The 15,695-nt window shown below is 36.5% G+C and overlaps 1 protein-coding gene across 3 annotated transcripts; it reads right to left on the bottom strand.

Annotated features, from left to right (window-relative positions):
* Window positions 1-274: 274 nt before the first annotated feature.
* LOC123526893 (monocarboxylate transporter 13-like) lies at window positions 275-14,153 on the bottom strand. 3 transcript variants are annotated; one of them, XM_045306146.2, is made up of 6 exons: window positions 13,479-14,147; window positions 12,233-12,376; window positions 4,559-5,479; window positions 4,064-4,243; window positions 3,695-3,820; window positions 275-2,579 (listed from the first exon to the last, which is right to left on the bottom strand). In XM_045306146.2, exons 1-6 carry the CDS (start codon window positions 13,720-13,722, stop codon window positions 2,413-2,415), a joined length of 1,782 nt encoding a protein of 593 aa, XP_045162081.2. In that variant the 5' UTR covers window positions 13,723-14,147; the 3' UTR covers window positions 275-2,412. The 3 variants fall into 3 exon arrangements, with proteins under 3 accessions (XP_045162081.2, XP_045162096.2, XP_045162088.2); XM_045306161.2 differs by lacking the exon at window positions 13,479-14,147 and adding an exon at window positions 11,466-11,571 and having other exon boundaries at window positions 12,233-12,371; XM_045306153.2 differs by lacking the exon at window positions 4,064-4,243 and having other exon boundaries at window positions 13,479-14,153.
* Between the last annotated feature and the right edge of the window lie 1,542 nt (window positions 14,154-15,695).

Below are 15,695 nucleotides of genomic sequence, written 5' to 3' on the forward strand. Positions count from 1 at the left end.
TGATTTAATTTTTATAGTTAACGTTCTATTTGTTGTTTTTTTTAAAGATAAAATTTGTCCTGTGATAGTTTTTGTATAATTGTTTGTTGTACATGTGACATGGTATTTATAACATTTGTGTACTCTCTGCTTCACTCCAGCTGTCAACGAGAAAGCACTGAGGCACAATTATGGTCACGGTACCAAACACCGCCACACCAGTCGCGTCAATGCTTTGATTGCGACGAAATTTTGGAATAATATAATTGTGATGCAAAAAGGAAAGAAAAGGGAATAATCAGGAAAAATTTACTCTTCAATAAGCATTTTCCTCAAGAAAATATTTCCATTAACAAGTAACTCTTAAAACAGTGGAACTCAACCTATGGTGGCATATTTCTGCCACGAGATAGCTAGGTAACTAATGCAATATTATTGTAAACTTTCCTGGAAATGTGTGCATTTTTGCAAGAAATAATGTTTTCTAGATATTTCATTTATAAATGAAATTGTTAAGCGCAAAATTTCGCGGTAATGCTTGAAACTGTCACGAGATGCTTGGTATCTATCACAATATTATTCTATTCTTTCCGGCTAACTTTTGCATTTTCCCGCAAACATAATCGAACTGCGGGCACAACGTATCGAGATAATAATGTAAATTATCGCAATAATATGTCCAGGAAACGTTCGACTATTTAGATATTTATAGCTACCTAGCTATCTCGTGGCAGAAATATGCCATCATCTCATCTAGCACTTAAAAATCATAGAACATAAACAACAAAATCTTACATATTATTTTAGTCAACAACAAATTAACAATAGTGATAATAGATATGACGTAGTTCACAATTTTTGACTGCAAAACTAACAGCTGTGTCTCTTTTCTATCAAACTGAAAGTTTCTGTTAGCAATGTAAGATCTCTACGTTTGCTTCGGTATCGCGATAGCTACCTAGCTATCTCGTGGCAGAAATATGCCACCATCTCAAGTAGCACTTAAAAATCATAGAACATAAACAACAAAAGTCTTACGTATACTATTTTAGTCAAGAACAAAATAGTGAAAATGGATATGACATAGTTCACAATTTTCGATTGCAAAACTAACACCTGCCTCTCTTTTCCATCAAACTGAAAGTGTAAAAACTCTACATTTGCTGACATCATGCTCTTAAATCGTTCGATTTGCTAACTGTATACATCTATACATACATATTCATAACTTCGTTCGCTCAAACTAGACGGGAACGACAAACTTTGTTCGAGTTATCGGTACTTCGAGAAACTGAAACAATATACTGAAAAACGGCGTTAAACCCAAAACAAACAAGAAACAATATACAACAATGGGATTTTGGGGTTACCCGAACGACGAGTTCGAACAAAAGTATTGTGTTCGAATCATCCTAACTCGAATGAAATTCGACTTTGTGTGTTGTTTTTCTTTTTTTTCTACTTTTTTTTTTTTGAACGGAGCCTGCAATGAGCCAATCCTGATAGTCAACAATATTGTATGGAGAAAAACAAGACATCGGTGAAGGGAATATTTATTTCGCCATGAGACAGTGCAACTTTGGACAATCATGTCGAAATATCGAACCATCTTAATTTGAAGTGTCAGGTTTGATGTCATGGAAGTGGTGAAATTAGTAAGATACTTGTGGATACACCATGTGAGGAGTTTGGCACTTAACAATTTAGTCATTTCGTATCAGCTGACTAAAAATTCTGTCTAAATCATCTTACTTCCGCTGAAGTCATCAGCAATGCAAAACATGCACTGATTGATCTCCCATTTCAACTTTATTGAGTCATATGGTCTTTGGTCGATTTTTTCTATTATCAATGAAATTCTGTTTCGAAAGATGATACAATAACACTCAAACTGTTCTACTTTCACACCAGAAACAAAACTACATCAAGCAGCATCATCCATGCGCCAAATGAACGTACGTATGACTCCATACATTCTACACTTAAATTTCGAACTTCTTGTATTTAAACTGTTTGCGTATTGTAACAGGCAAGCGACATTAATACAAGCATATGGCCGCTGACCAGTTGTCCACACGTAAACCGACTAGACTAAGTGCTGAACTGCGCTTGGTTTACTGTATGAAAACGTTTTAATATTTGGAGCATTTCTAGATTTCGTTATTATTTTACCACTAGTATCTTTATCCAATCTAGAAAGTGTCATACATTCATTGTAAATTTCAAAGCACTCGTTTTTTCAAACCTATTATGTAACTTTGTTGTAGGATAACAATATATCTAAAAAAACCGTCACTGACTTAATACCCATTATTGAGTTGAATCAAGTCTTCCCACATAATATACGTTCATGCGGTAAGCGTTTTTCAAACGAAAGATATCTCTCATATGGCTGCGACATCTCGCGTCATCTCGCGTTTCAATGAAAAATTACTAGCTGACAAGTATTTCTACATCTGTGTTCAATGTCTTTGTTTCTCTGTCTTTACAGCAAATGTTTGCGAGAGGGACAATTGACTGAATCCCTGCTGCCAGTAGAAACAATATCCCAGCAAATCCAAGGGACATAGCATAGTTCTGACTGTACTGGTAAACCAAACCTGAAATTGAATAAGTAATATATTGTACCGAAAATCACCTATACATGTTTATCTTATTGTGTTTTTTTTTTTTGGTGCAAAAAGAGATGCTATATAGTAATGGGAAATATTTGGTGAAAGGTTCATACATCAGCACGATAAATTTACATGGCAAGACGAAGCACATGTAGCATAGTCATTTACATAACAAATCAAATCCATCTATCTGCTGATATTGACATGACAAGCTGAAGTATGTATCAGTTAAACGATTACCATTTGAGCCGTGCCATGAGAAAACCAACATAGTGGGTTTGCGACCAGCATGGATCCAGACCAGCCTGCGCATCCGCGCAGTCTGGTCAGGATCCATGCTGTTCGCTTTCAAAGCCTATTGGAATTAGAGAAACTGTTAGCGAACAGCATGGATCCTGACCAGACTGCGCGGATGCGCAGGCTGGTCTGGATCCATGCTGGTCGCAAACCCACTATGTTGGTTTTCTCATGGTACGGCTCATTTTATAACTTTATTCAACTTGGGGGGAATTAAGACTGCATCGGCTATTATATTTTCGAACAGAAATAAGTTGTAAACACAAACAATATATAAGATTGCAAAATTTTGTTTAATACAGAATTTATTCATTAAATTAAATTATTATACTGTTACAGTTTGCCAATACAGAAACAGTACATATTGGATGACTAGTTAAAAAGACACAAGTTTTCGTATTTGTTTCATCCTCAATAATAAATGCGTAGAAAGCATGTCATATGTTATATAGGAATTTGAAGTAATGTAATAAATTACTTCTTTAGTTATATCAAATTTTCTGAGAAACTGAAGGTCATGTGAAAACATACTGCAAGACCAAATCCTCCAAACGTACATTCGTACCTTCGCAGCTAAGACATTGTTCTGATGAGAGATATTTCGGGATAACTAAGTGTAAAGTTTAGAAAATTAAGTACATGATATAATCGCATCATCACCAAATGAATACGAAATGATGCAGCTACTTTTTCGAAGAAAGAATGTTAAGAAAACAACCCAAAAAGTGCCATGAGAAAACGCTATTAGCGCATGCATAAAAAGAAATATTTCAAAAGTAAGTTCAGTATCGAAACAAACGTACCCGCTAAAGGAGGTCCAAACAAAGCCGCAGGTCCTTTTGCCATTTGTAGGAGACCCAAAGATGATGTCAGTTTATCAATTCCAAGGCACTCCACTATAACCATAATTTGTAAAGGCGGGAAATATCCTGAAAATATCCAAAATAATTCAATAATATTTTAACCAGTTTTGTCAGGTGAGTAAGTTAAGTTATTCTGTCAGGTCGAGTAATTGATAACAAATTTAATCAGGGTATTCGAAAACAAAGTGCATTTTCATTTTACAGGTGTTTTAAATTTTCATCAGATTGTTTTTATTTCCTTAATCCTTGAGTTATATTATTTCAAATGCACGATTTTGATGTATAAGTGATAAACCAATACTAATATACCTATAAAGTAGCCCATGCCTATGGCAAAGATGCATAATGATTCAAAAGTGGTGCACAGAAAAAACACTATGCAGCCTATACCGCATATGAACACGCCCACATTGCATAACCATAATGCGTCAATACGGTCAATATTAGCTAAACATCCAGCAGAGAGGCGACCGAATATATTCACAGCACCTGTAATGAAAACAAACGGATCATAACTCTCCACCAATATGTTTGTTTTGTATGGGACAGTTGTTGAACTTGAAATGCCTTATTACCCCCGGCTGACGTAGCATGTTTAGTTTTAAAAGACGTTAAATTAAGCTTTGTTTAATTTTAAAATGAATGTTTCTTTCATGGAGAAAAAAAAAGGAAATGGTGAATCATGGATATTTGCACTTAAGTAGAATCAAAACTCTATAACAAACTATCATTTGTCGATAAAAACTCTTGAACAGATTATAAAGTTTATGTCTCAATGCATATATAAAATATACATAAACGTACCATAAATAGCCATTATAACTGACATTTGTGTACCGTCTAATCCGATACTGAAGCAGTATTCTGGTATAAACATGTTTGGTATAAACTGACCCATCTGTATAAGCACTCCACCCAGTAATATTGGAATAAATGTTTTGTTCCTAAGTATTGACATGTCACAAGGTGTAGTTTTACAAAGAAGCGATGTTTTTCGTATAACTTGTTCGCTTCCATGTTCTGAGACTATACAGGAGTCAATTTCATCGGAAAATTGTTGGCTTTGTGCAAGTGCTACGACTGGATGTATAAACTGTGAATTTCTTAGAAATTCTTCCATTTTTATAGTGTATTTGTCACTTGGAATGTCCTGTAGTGATTTAATGGTGTATTTTATACCTAGATCTTGTCTCGCTAGTTTATGTTTAACTGCTAGTGTGTCATCACTGGCACATCTGTCCCTCATTGTAATTCTTCTCAATGGATGGTGTTGACTTTGCTCGAAACAGTCGAGGTTTTCTTCGATATCTGTTTTCAGCTGCGTTTGAGTATGATATTCAAAGCATTTCAAATGTATAATATCACTTTTTACTTCTGTGTCTTTTAGTGTGTGACATTCATCGACATCATTTGATATCATTAGAACATACTCGTTGCTTTCAGTTTTGTCTGACTCTTTCAATACCTTATCTGATATTTTCTTCCTTGTACATAACGGTCTCAGCAAAGTTGAACAAGCACATAACTGCATAAATATACCGGCTGTTATCAGCATGGTCCCTCTCCAACCATACTCCTCTAGCAAAAGCTGTAAAACTGGTGCCAAGATAAATATTCCAAAGCCAGCACCAGAGCAGACAATACCCCCGGCAATGCCACGCTTCTTGTCGAAGTAATTATTTGTGATCACATGACCTGGTAGGAAGTTCATACTAATACCAATACCTGAAAAAAGAACAACTTCGAAATGGAAAAATGGAAAAAGAATAAGTTTGAACATAACCAAAATTATATATTTCCATTCCACAGACTTGTTTTACAGGAGTTTGAGGTTTGACCAGCACTGGATTATACAAAATATTTTGAAAGAAAAAAAAAATAGAAATAGATCTATATAAATTGCTTATTCAACTGCCCTTTGAAACTTCAAACTCATGTATCTGTATCTTGAACTATGGAATGATATTTAGGTAAATATTACACAAAGCCTGCTGACTGTTACAATTTACTCACTGACACTCCCATTGTGCTTACTGGTATAGTAATCATGCATGCTGGCACCTTTAACACGCTTGTTGACAATGATACCACACTTATTGACAATGATACCATTCTTGCTGACAATGATACTATGCGTGCTGGAAGTTACAACTACTTTGCTGCTTAGACCCTGATGTCTATATCATAATTTCATTTGGCAAAATGACAGTGCCGTGTACCGTATTGGAATATTTCAACATGCCGGGACTGTATATAAGCAACATTGCACAGTTACAATGCTCACAGAAGAAAATACACGATGTGACCACACAATATGAAAGATGCAATCAGCCACTAAGCAAGTTGAAAGTAAGCATAATGCAAAGTGCAACATTGCACGTCAGATTTTGATACCAGGGGGCGAAAGTTCGCAGTTTTCACGAAAGATAACGGGAATATCCGGCCTTTAGACCACGATAATCCGTAAATAGCCAATCGCAAAGCAGACTTGTACCCGTCTATATTTCATATACAACAGTAGCGTTGTATATATATCGGGGGAAACTTGGGCAAAAAACGCGTGAATTTCGTGTCAATTTACCATCTAACAATACAGGCTAACGCCGGAGTTAAATGACCTTGCAATATTCTCAACAGTTATCAATGGGATAAAAAATAAGACTGACATGGAGGTAAATTCAGTTGACAACGTCTAAATATTAATATCGTAAAAATGACCCCATGTTATTAGATATCAATAAAATGGAATTACAATAAACTACATATTTGTAGTGTAGAACCAACTGGGTAAAAACGTAATTTACACATTCACTGAAACGTTTCCAGCAGTTGTAACTTTTTATGTTCACTTGTTATAAAAAAGACATGTCAGCACGATCCTCACATTTGCAATGAACTGGATCCAGTTGTTTGAAACTTTTACAGGCGATTGCGTTAACGGTAGTAGATTTCGACAGTTTAGAAAACTTAGAAAATCAAATGTACTTGTTAAGGATTATAAACACTAAACCATCTTTACAGTAAAATTAAAACATCATACTAGTGTTTCCCACCCACCAAGACTAGTATCATAAATAGGAATTAACAGGCGGTTAGTTTAACAGCTTAATGCAGTGGTCGTGGGTTCGAGCATCATTGGGGTCACGACAATGACTTCTCATATGACCCCAGTACTAGTTTTCATAGGAAACGGACTCGAGAGTGGTTACAATAAGCTTAAACAGTTAAAGCTTTCATCACAATCGAGCTAAAACAAATTAGTATAAAATAAACTAAACTAAATTACAGCCCGTTAAAGTTTCGAACAACTTGGCCCAGTTAGAAAGTAAAACAACTACATCATTCTTACAAGAAGAGCACGATATAGTAAAAGGTATTCGTAGTCCTACGAGTATCTACGCACTAACTATATCCTGATAAACAAAGTAAAAAAATAAAAAAATAACTAACTAAATAAATAAATAAATAACCTGGCTATCTTCATGAATCAACGAATCAACGTATCTGTCATCGTGTTTCGCCAACATGCAAACTCCTCACAAAAACTAACTGTTCAGCATGCAGTCCAATTTTGAGTATTTTTGAGAAATCCATATTTAACTGTTTAGCATTAATTTTGTGATTGCAAATAAATGACTCAAAGTGTTAATGAACGTTAAATCTTAGTAAATCCGGTATTTGAGTAAAACTGAATTTTTACACCTGCATTCTTTCATGTGCCCCACTGACAATTAAGCCCTAACGGTACAAAGATGATATTACTCATAAAAACACGTTAATCCTTATTTCTATAGAACGTGTGGGAGAGTTTTCAATAATTGCAGTTTTTATGTCACGTGGTCTAAGTCGGATAGACAACTCGTGCCGTTGTCTACGGGATATATACAACTCGCTTTGCTCGTTGTATATATCCCGTAGACAACGGCACTCGTTGTCTATCCTATACATAACGGATTTTAATTATCTCTTGGCTAAGTGTCAAAACAGTCATCACTGACTCAAGTTCATATTCTACATGTTCAAAATGACAGTTTGACACATTAGCAATCTGCAAAATTCTGTCCTTAACAGCCAGTTTAATATGTGAAATCTCAGGAATTTCAAACTGTAAGTCTTCCATTTATATAACACGTCACTTGTAAATAAACCCAACATTAAAAATAAATAAAGTTAAGACAAATGGCGATTTGCAAAAAGGGGAAGTAACTGTAGCAGTGTGTATATAATGTAATAATTAGTCTATGATATCGATTGTCCGATTAGCTCAGTTGGTAGAGCATCTGACTTGCAAGCAGAAGGTCGCAGGTTCGAGTCCTGTATCGGGCTGCACATTTTTCCGCTCCTATTACATTGGTGCCGTGAGTGTGGTGACTAGCCTTGGAATCCTAGAGCTAGGGTGAAGCAATGGCTGGGTTAGTCAAAAAGAATCTGAGTTTGTCTTTGAAAAAAAGGAGGGAGGAATGTAGCAGTGTGTATATAATGTAATAATTAGTCTATGATATCGATTGTCCGATTAGCTCAGTTGGTACAGCATCTGACTTGCAAGCAGAAGGTCGCAGGTTCGAGTCCTGTATCAGGCTGCACATTTTTCCGCTCCTATTACATAACTATTGTTAGATCTCTATACATATTCGGATATCCTCGATAATCTTTCCAGCAAATAATTATTCAAAGTACGGACAAGGCAGTCTGAAAGACAGCTAAATCCCCCGCCACTGCTATGGATAGTGAAAGGGTAAACCTTTGACCTTTAGCTGTGACCTTGACCTTGAACTGACATGGCTGACTCATGAATTCTGCACAACGTCTTGATGAGGTGATTATCTAACCCAAGTTTCATAAAAATCCTTCAAGGGGTTTAGGAGACACAGAGCTCAAACCTTTGACCTTGAGTTGTGACCTTGACATTGAGTTGACATGGCTGACTATTGAGTTCTTGATGGGGTGATCATTTGACCCGAGTTTGATGAAAATCCTTCAAGGGGTTTAGGAGATACAGAGTGGACACAAAATGGAAGGCTCAAACCTTTGACCCTAAGTTATGACCTTGACCCGGCATGGCTGACTCATAAGTTCTGCACATCGTTTTGATGAGGTGATCATTTGAACCAAGTTTTATAAAATTCCTTCAAGAGGTTTAAGAGATATAGAGTGGACACAAAATGGAAGGCTCAAACCTTTGACCTTGAGTTGTGACCTTGACCTTGACCCAGCATGGCTGACTCATGAGTTCTGCACATCGCCTTGATGAGGTGATCATTTGACCAAAGTTTAAAATGAATCCTTCAAGGGAATTAGGAGATAAAGAGCAGAAACAAAATGGAAGGCTCAAACCTTTGACCTTCAGTTGTGACCTTGACCTTGAGCTGGCATGGCTGACTCATGAGTTCTGCATATTGCCTTGATGAGGTGATCATTTGACCCAAGTTGATGAAAATCCTTCTAGGGGTTTAGGAGATATAGAACGGACACAAAATGGAAGGCTCTAACCTTTGATCCTAAGTTGTGACCTTGACCTTGAGCCGGCATGGCTGACTAATGGGTTCTGCACATCATCTTGATGAGGTGATCATTTAACCCAAGTTTTATAAAATTCCTTCAAGGGGTTTAGGATATATAGAGCGGACACAAAATGGAAGGCTCAAACCTTTGACCTTGAGTTGTGACCTTGACCTTGACCCAGCATGGCTGACTCATGAGTTCTGCACATCGCCTTGATGAGGTGATCATTTGACCAAAGTTTAAAATGAATCCTTCAAGGGAATTAGGAGATAAAGAGCAGAAACAAAATGGAAGGCTCAAACCTTTGACCTTCAGTTGTGACCTTGACCTTGAGCTTGCATGGCTGACTCATGAGTTCTGCATATTGCCTTGATGAGGTGATCATTTGACCCAAGTTGATGAAAATCCTTCTAGGGGTTTAGGAGATATAGAACGGACACAAAATGGCAGGCTCTAACCTTTGATCCTAAGTTGTGACCTTGACCTTGAGCCGGCATGGCTGACTAATGGGTTCTGCACATCATCTTGATGAGGTGATCATTTAACCCAAGTTTTATAAAATTCCTTCAAGGGGTTTAGGATATATAGAGCGGACACAAAATGGAAGGCTCAAACCTTTGACCTTGAGTTGTGACCTTGACCTTGGGCGGACAAGGTGGACTCATGGGTTCTGCACATCGTCTTGATGAGATGATCATTTGACCAAAGTTTCGTGAAAATCCTTCAAGGGGTTTAGGAGATATGGAGCGGACACGAAAGTGTTACGGACAGACGGACGGAAGGACGGAGACCATTCCTATAACCCCCCACCACTTGTAGCGGGGGATTAAAAAACACGACCACTTGAACATAGCGCCCCTGTTATCAAAATGTGACATATACTTTTGAAATGACATTATGCTTACTCCTATTTTGCCTAGTGCCTGATTACATTTTCCTTACTGGTTGATCACTTCGTGAATTTTATTCTTGGATGCATTACAGATTAACCAGTATGACCATAGCATGTTGAAATATTCCAATACGGTACACGGCACTGTCATTTTGCCAAATGAAATTATGATATAGACATCAGGGGCTAAGCAGCAAAGAAGTTGTAACTTCCAGGACGCATGGTATCATTGTCAGCTAGAATGGTATCATTGTCAACAAGCGTGGTATCATTGTCAACAAGCGTGTTAAAGGTGCCAGCATGCATGATTACTATACCAGTAAGCATAATGGGAGTGTCAGTGAGTAAATTGTAACAGTCAGCAGGCATTGTGTAATATTTACCTAAATATCATTCCATATTGAACAGTTGTTTGCAAATTGTAACGTATCGATTTTCTCTTCCTTTCATGTTTTGTCAGATACAGGACAGGGAATTATAAATTACTCTACTATACACGTTAAATATTTTTTTTGGTGCACAACAATTAATTAGAAAACGTTTGACATTTGAAAAGTGACAAAATTTTATTATTTTATAAAAGTTCTATAAACGAGATTTGTTTGCACTTTACCCTTTAGTTGCTGATAAACTATTTTTTGGCCATTCTATTTTTTTTAAAGCTCACATGGTTGTTCCTCTTGCATGAATTACTAAGTTAAACCGGCTAAATGCGAACGGTTTTCATAATTTCAATGTTTGATATTGCAGTGTAAAGTATTAAAAATGAAACTATAGCCCTGTCTCATTTAACAAATCATGAAAGAAAATCTGAACAGCTGTAATGCTGAAACTAAAAATACTGAATATATATTTAATAGCTGAAAGACTCGAAGATATCAGTGAAACAGAAATGTTTGCTGTGAAAAAAAATCAACAGCAGTATCACATTTCTTTTCTTGAACATCCATTTAACTGAAAGCTTAGAAAATTTATATTTTAGTTGTTATAAAATTGATAAAATACCATTTTATGACTTTAGTTTTACTATGCCAGTCGATTCGAAAATATTTTACAGTCAAACCTGTGAGTACATGAAGACCACGAATTTAAGAACAGACCATTCGTCTTTACTTGAAGGTTGCCTGTATCTACAATAGAAATAATGCAAATGTTCAAAACTGGAACGAGACTGTAGGTCAGTGTAAAGGCCTCTGTTTACATTTGGTCTTCAGCACAGATGTGGCTGTATATTTATCGATATGCACATATAAAATACATATTAAACATAGTTTTACTTATGCTCAATTTACTGTCTGCTAAACCTTACATTATTACCATTTGCATGATCGAGTATCATGCTTTGCATGACTCATATCACTGATTGTTAGTTCCAAACTTGGGAGCTGTAAACTCGATAAAAGTCATATTGCTTGAATCGCACCTGTGAAAAAAAGTTGTATCAAAGTAGTTAACATATGTCACGTAAAAAACACATTCCTCAAAGGCCGCGTTGTCAATGACTGATTACACGTTAAAGTTCATTTTGAGGATCTATTTTTGTATAACCATCACATGAAATTTCAAAATCTTCTAATGATAGCTACGTACATGTTACGACTAAATGAGTTTTTGAATATTAATTAATTTAAAATCAAGGATAAATATCTAACGGTTAAGACACGTATTTCTAAGTTTGCCTCTACACTTTTCAATCTATACTTATTTTTATTTTATTTTTCCAAATTAAGTGATCTGCATCTACAAAACATGGAATTCTAATGCCTACTTCAAAGACGAAATTTTCTTTGAATGATTTGGAATCATATGAATTAACATATTTGCAATATAACATAAATCTTATATTTCGTTTTAATAATTTAGAATCTTATACATTGCAAATGAAGCCTATCTTTACAAATTTTAACACGTTTATTACTTTTTAATCATTGACCGGATTTAATTTTATTATGAATCTGAATTAATTTCAAATTGTTAAGTCTCTATTAATTATCCCGCTGAAAATGAAACTGTAAGACAGAAAGTTAAATAATATTTTAATTAAACCATGTTTATTTGTCGTGTACACACTATAATCCACCTACCTAGTATTACACCAAAACCGATCATAAACATAGCCATGTTGTAAGACAAGGATGCCAAGATCAGGCCCAAACCACCGATACACCCACCTACAAAACACACAGGTCGGCTGCCATATTTCGTATTAATTCTACCCACCAGAGGACCTGAAATAGATACTTATTTTAGCCGCGCTATGAGAAAACCAACATAGTGCGTTTGCGACCAGCATGGATCCAGACCAGCCTGCGCATCTGCGCAGTCTGGTCAGGATACATGCTGTTCGCTTTCAAAGCCTATTGCAATTAGGGAAACCGTTAGCGAACAGCGTGGATCCTGACCAGACTGCGCGGATACGCAGGCTCGTCTGGATCCATGCTGGTCGCAAACGCACTATGTTGGTTTTCTCATGGCGCGGCTCAAAATTTTCTGCATGATCATAATAACTTTCATCTGCAAAATGTTCCCCAATCTGCACTTTTATCATTAAATTACATTTCTACACTTATATCTACTTTATCATTTGTAGAAATATACCACTTATTAACGTAGATAGTTGCTATCTTTGATTAATTCTTTGTTGTATTTTTCCTAACAGTTGATTTTTGAGGGGAGCGGTGGTCTAGTGGATGTGTTGGCCGCTCAATCCAGCGGTCGTGGGTTCTAGCCCCACTGGGGTCACGACCATGATTTCTCATATGTCACCAGTACTGGTTTTTCCAGGAAGCAGACTCGAGAGTGGTTAATTTCAATAAGCTTGAAGCTTTCATCGCAATTGAGCTAAAACAAATTAGTATAAACTAAATAGTGATTAGTTTTGTATTAACATAAACATTATCATTGTGCATAAATTATAAATAACAATTTTATTGCAGTGAACGCTCGTGATGTGTAGATGATGAAAAAAAAATGCAACAGACGCTGAAATAAGGTTTTTTCCCCAACATCTCTACCGACTCGACTTACTATACCAGAAGGTATATAGACTCTGAATTTTCAATCTGATAACTTTTTTGTGGTTAAACATAATAAATTTTAGTTCGATTGTGATGAAACTCTCGAGTCCGCTTCCTGGAAAACCAATACTGGCGCTATCTGAGGTGTGGTCGTGATCCCGGCTGAGAAGCCGATACATTAATGACCAGACCACAACTCCCCTTATAAACGTGATTAGGTCTAGAAGCTTTTATCACAAGAGTTGTTGATCCAATTACTGTCAGTGTTAATTTAACTGTGTTAGTCATAATCATATTATTAAGTTTTGCTTACTTGACATCATGTGTACTGCTGGTAACAGAGACCCTGCCATAGATGTTATCACTGGTCCCGATTCAAAGGCTCTCAACAGCTCCGGATAAAATATACCGTATGATCCTACACATCCATCCATTAGGCAGTTTCCAGTGAAAACCGCGAACACAATAACCCAACCCCACCCGCCATCTGGAGGTGAAGGTATATTTTCTTTAGTTTCTGTTTCTTTCGCTGACTGTCTGCTCTTTTCCGTAGTCATAGCTAGTGTCTCCGAGAGATTTCGTATTTGATAGTCCAATTCTTAACACTTTCCGTTTTAAATATTTTCCATTGAACTTTAGATAATCTGTGTTTTTTTTTAACACTGGTTTCCTTCTTTTAATAGTTCCACGCGTTCTCGCGGCTGACTGCTTATACAGCATGTATTTTAATTGTTAAATCGGAAAGCGGTTGAAACCGGTATTCGCTTGCTTCAGTATACCGACGATCAATACGAGCTATTGATTAATCATAAGGCGGAAACTCAGGCAGACACAAGATTTGCAATAGTCGTGGCTCATTTACACTATTCGCTGCAGTATTAAACTAGATGATTTATTTTTAGTACTGATTAACCCCATATCAGATAAGCCTTTTCTTATCAAATCTACGTGTTAAGAATGACTTATGAAGGAAAGTAACCTTAAAATCACGTTCACACTAAACGTCCGTGTTGTCGTAAATTTTATGTTATTGTATACAACAGAAAAATGTTTTTAACGTAATTAATTTCCTTGTAGTGGGTTATAAACAATACACTTAATTGTATATAAACAGGTGTACTGGAATTACACATAAATTATTACAACATTTATTTTTTATTTTTTATTAAGCAAGACATTACACACTTATTGCTAGACTTTTTAACAAACATGAGTATGAAAATAATTAAGGCTAGAAAACAATGATTACTGTTTGTTAAATAGCTACAAATAAAAAATCATAACTTGCATAAATAAGAATGCGGAAATACCTTAAAGAATAAGGTGACAAATCATAATGATTTGCTGAAAGTAATCATTCAAATAACAGGTATCCATGCAAACCCCCAATCCCCATCCCCACCCCCACACACCACCACCACCCCGACGTAAAAGAGCTTCTAACATCCATTTCAGACCAGCAGCTATCCGCATTCTTATTGTCGTATTCGCACAGAGCAGAATTTTATATAGCAGTACATCAATCTAGACCTCAGTTGTGGCATTGAGTCCTGGGCCCGAATTTATCAACGTTTTAATTTTAAATCTGAAAGTTAAGACTTAGACATAACTTGGTGTCGGATGACTCTAAATTCAATGAAATTTTGCAGAGCTATACACAGCTGCAGAACGCACATTCAAGTAAAGTTTCATTATGATATGTGCAGATGTAACAATGAAAGAGCAAAAAGAAAATTTAGCATTATCGAAAGGCTAAGTCTAAATTTCAGGGTTAAAACTATGATGAACTCAGAAGCGTGAAACTAGAGGACTAAGCGAAGTTCTATACTATAAAGTCCTACGAGGTATTCCCGATAAACTGGACAACACCTTAGAGGATGTTAATATACAGCCACTTGGGACATCCTAGTATCTAATTCTCAACCACACCTTTCCTATGACTGCGAGATTGGTTGGCCCAAAGTCCGGATGAAGAACAAGGAAGACCTATATTTACACTTGAGCCAACACACTTTACAGAAAGGCTGAGAAGAAAACACCAAACCCTTCAGGAGTAATGTTAAATCTAAACGACAAGTGCCACCTCTGAAGAAAATGGGTCAACTCGTTAATAACAGCAAGACAAAGCTCGATTTCTTTTTGGTCACTTTACATGTCTTTGCGATATATGACATCTCAACATTATATACTTCAAAACGAGTCAAAACTGTGGAGTTTCCATGTTTTCTACTTTATTATCACAGCAGCGTTGATTCTTTCGTGGGACTCCCGGACCGTGAAGTCTCCCCGTACATTCGGTGTCTTTGACCAGCATTTCTGTTAACTTATATTAGACCTAGAACACAACATCGTTCAAACTCCACTCAACCATGGCTTCACGTCGAACTTCTCCTCGCCACAGTATATGACCTACTCACGCATCATGCTGGATATCGGGACCCAAAGAGACATGATACTCCTTGTTATTCCAAGGCCTTTGACATCGTGCCCCGCGAAAGTCTGTTCCACAAGTTGAAGTCATACGATGTGG

This window comes from Mercenaria mercenaria, chromosome 1 (assembly GCF_021730395.1).
Source record: "Mercenaria mercenaria strain notata chromosome 1, MADL_Memer_1, whole genome shotgun sequence".
Taxonomy (NCBI): Eukaryota; Metazoa; Mollusca; class Bivalvia; order Venerida; family Veneridae; genus Mercenaria; species Mercenaria mercenaria.

Excerpts from the sequence above, each read along its gene's own strand:
- LOC123526893 (XM_045306146.2), bottom strand. The coding sequence starts at position 13,722 with ATGACTACGGAAAAGAGCAGACAGTCAGCGAAAGAAACAGAAACTAAA. Across the intron at positions 3,821-4,063 it reads AGGCATGGGCTACTTTATAG|GATATTTCCCGCCTTTACAA; the intron begins GTATATTAGTAT and ends GGATATTTTCAG. Across the intron at positions 2,580-3,694 it reads GTTTGGACCTCCTTTAGCGG|GTTTGGTTTACCAGTACAGT; the intron begins GTACGTTTGTTT and ends ATTCAATTTCAG.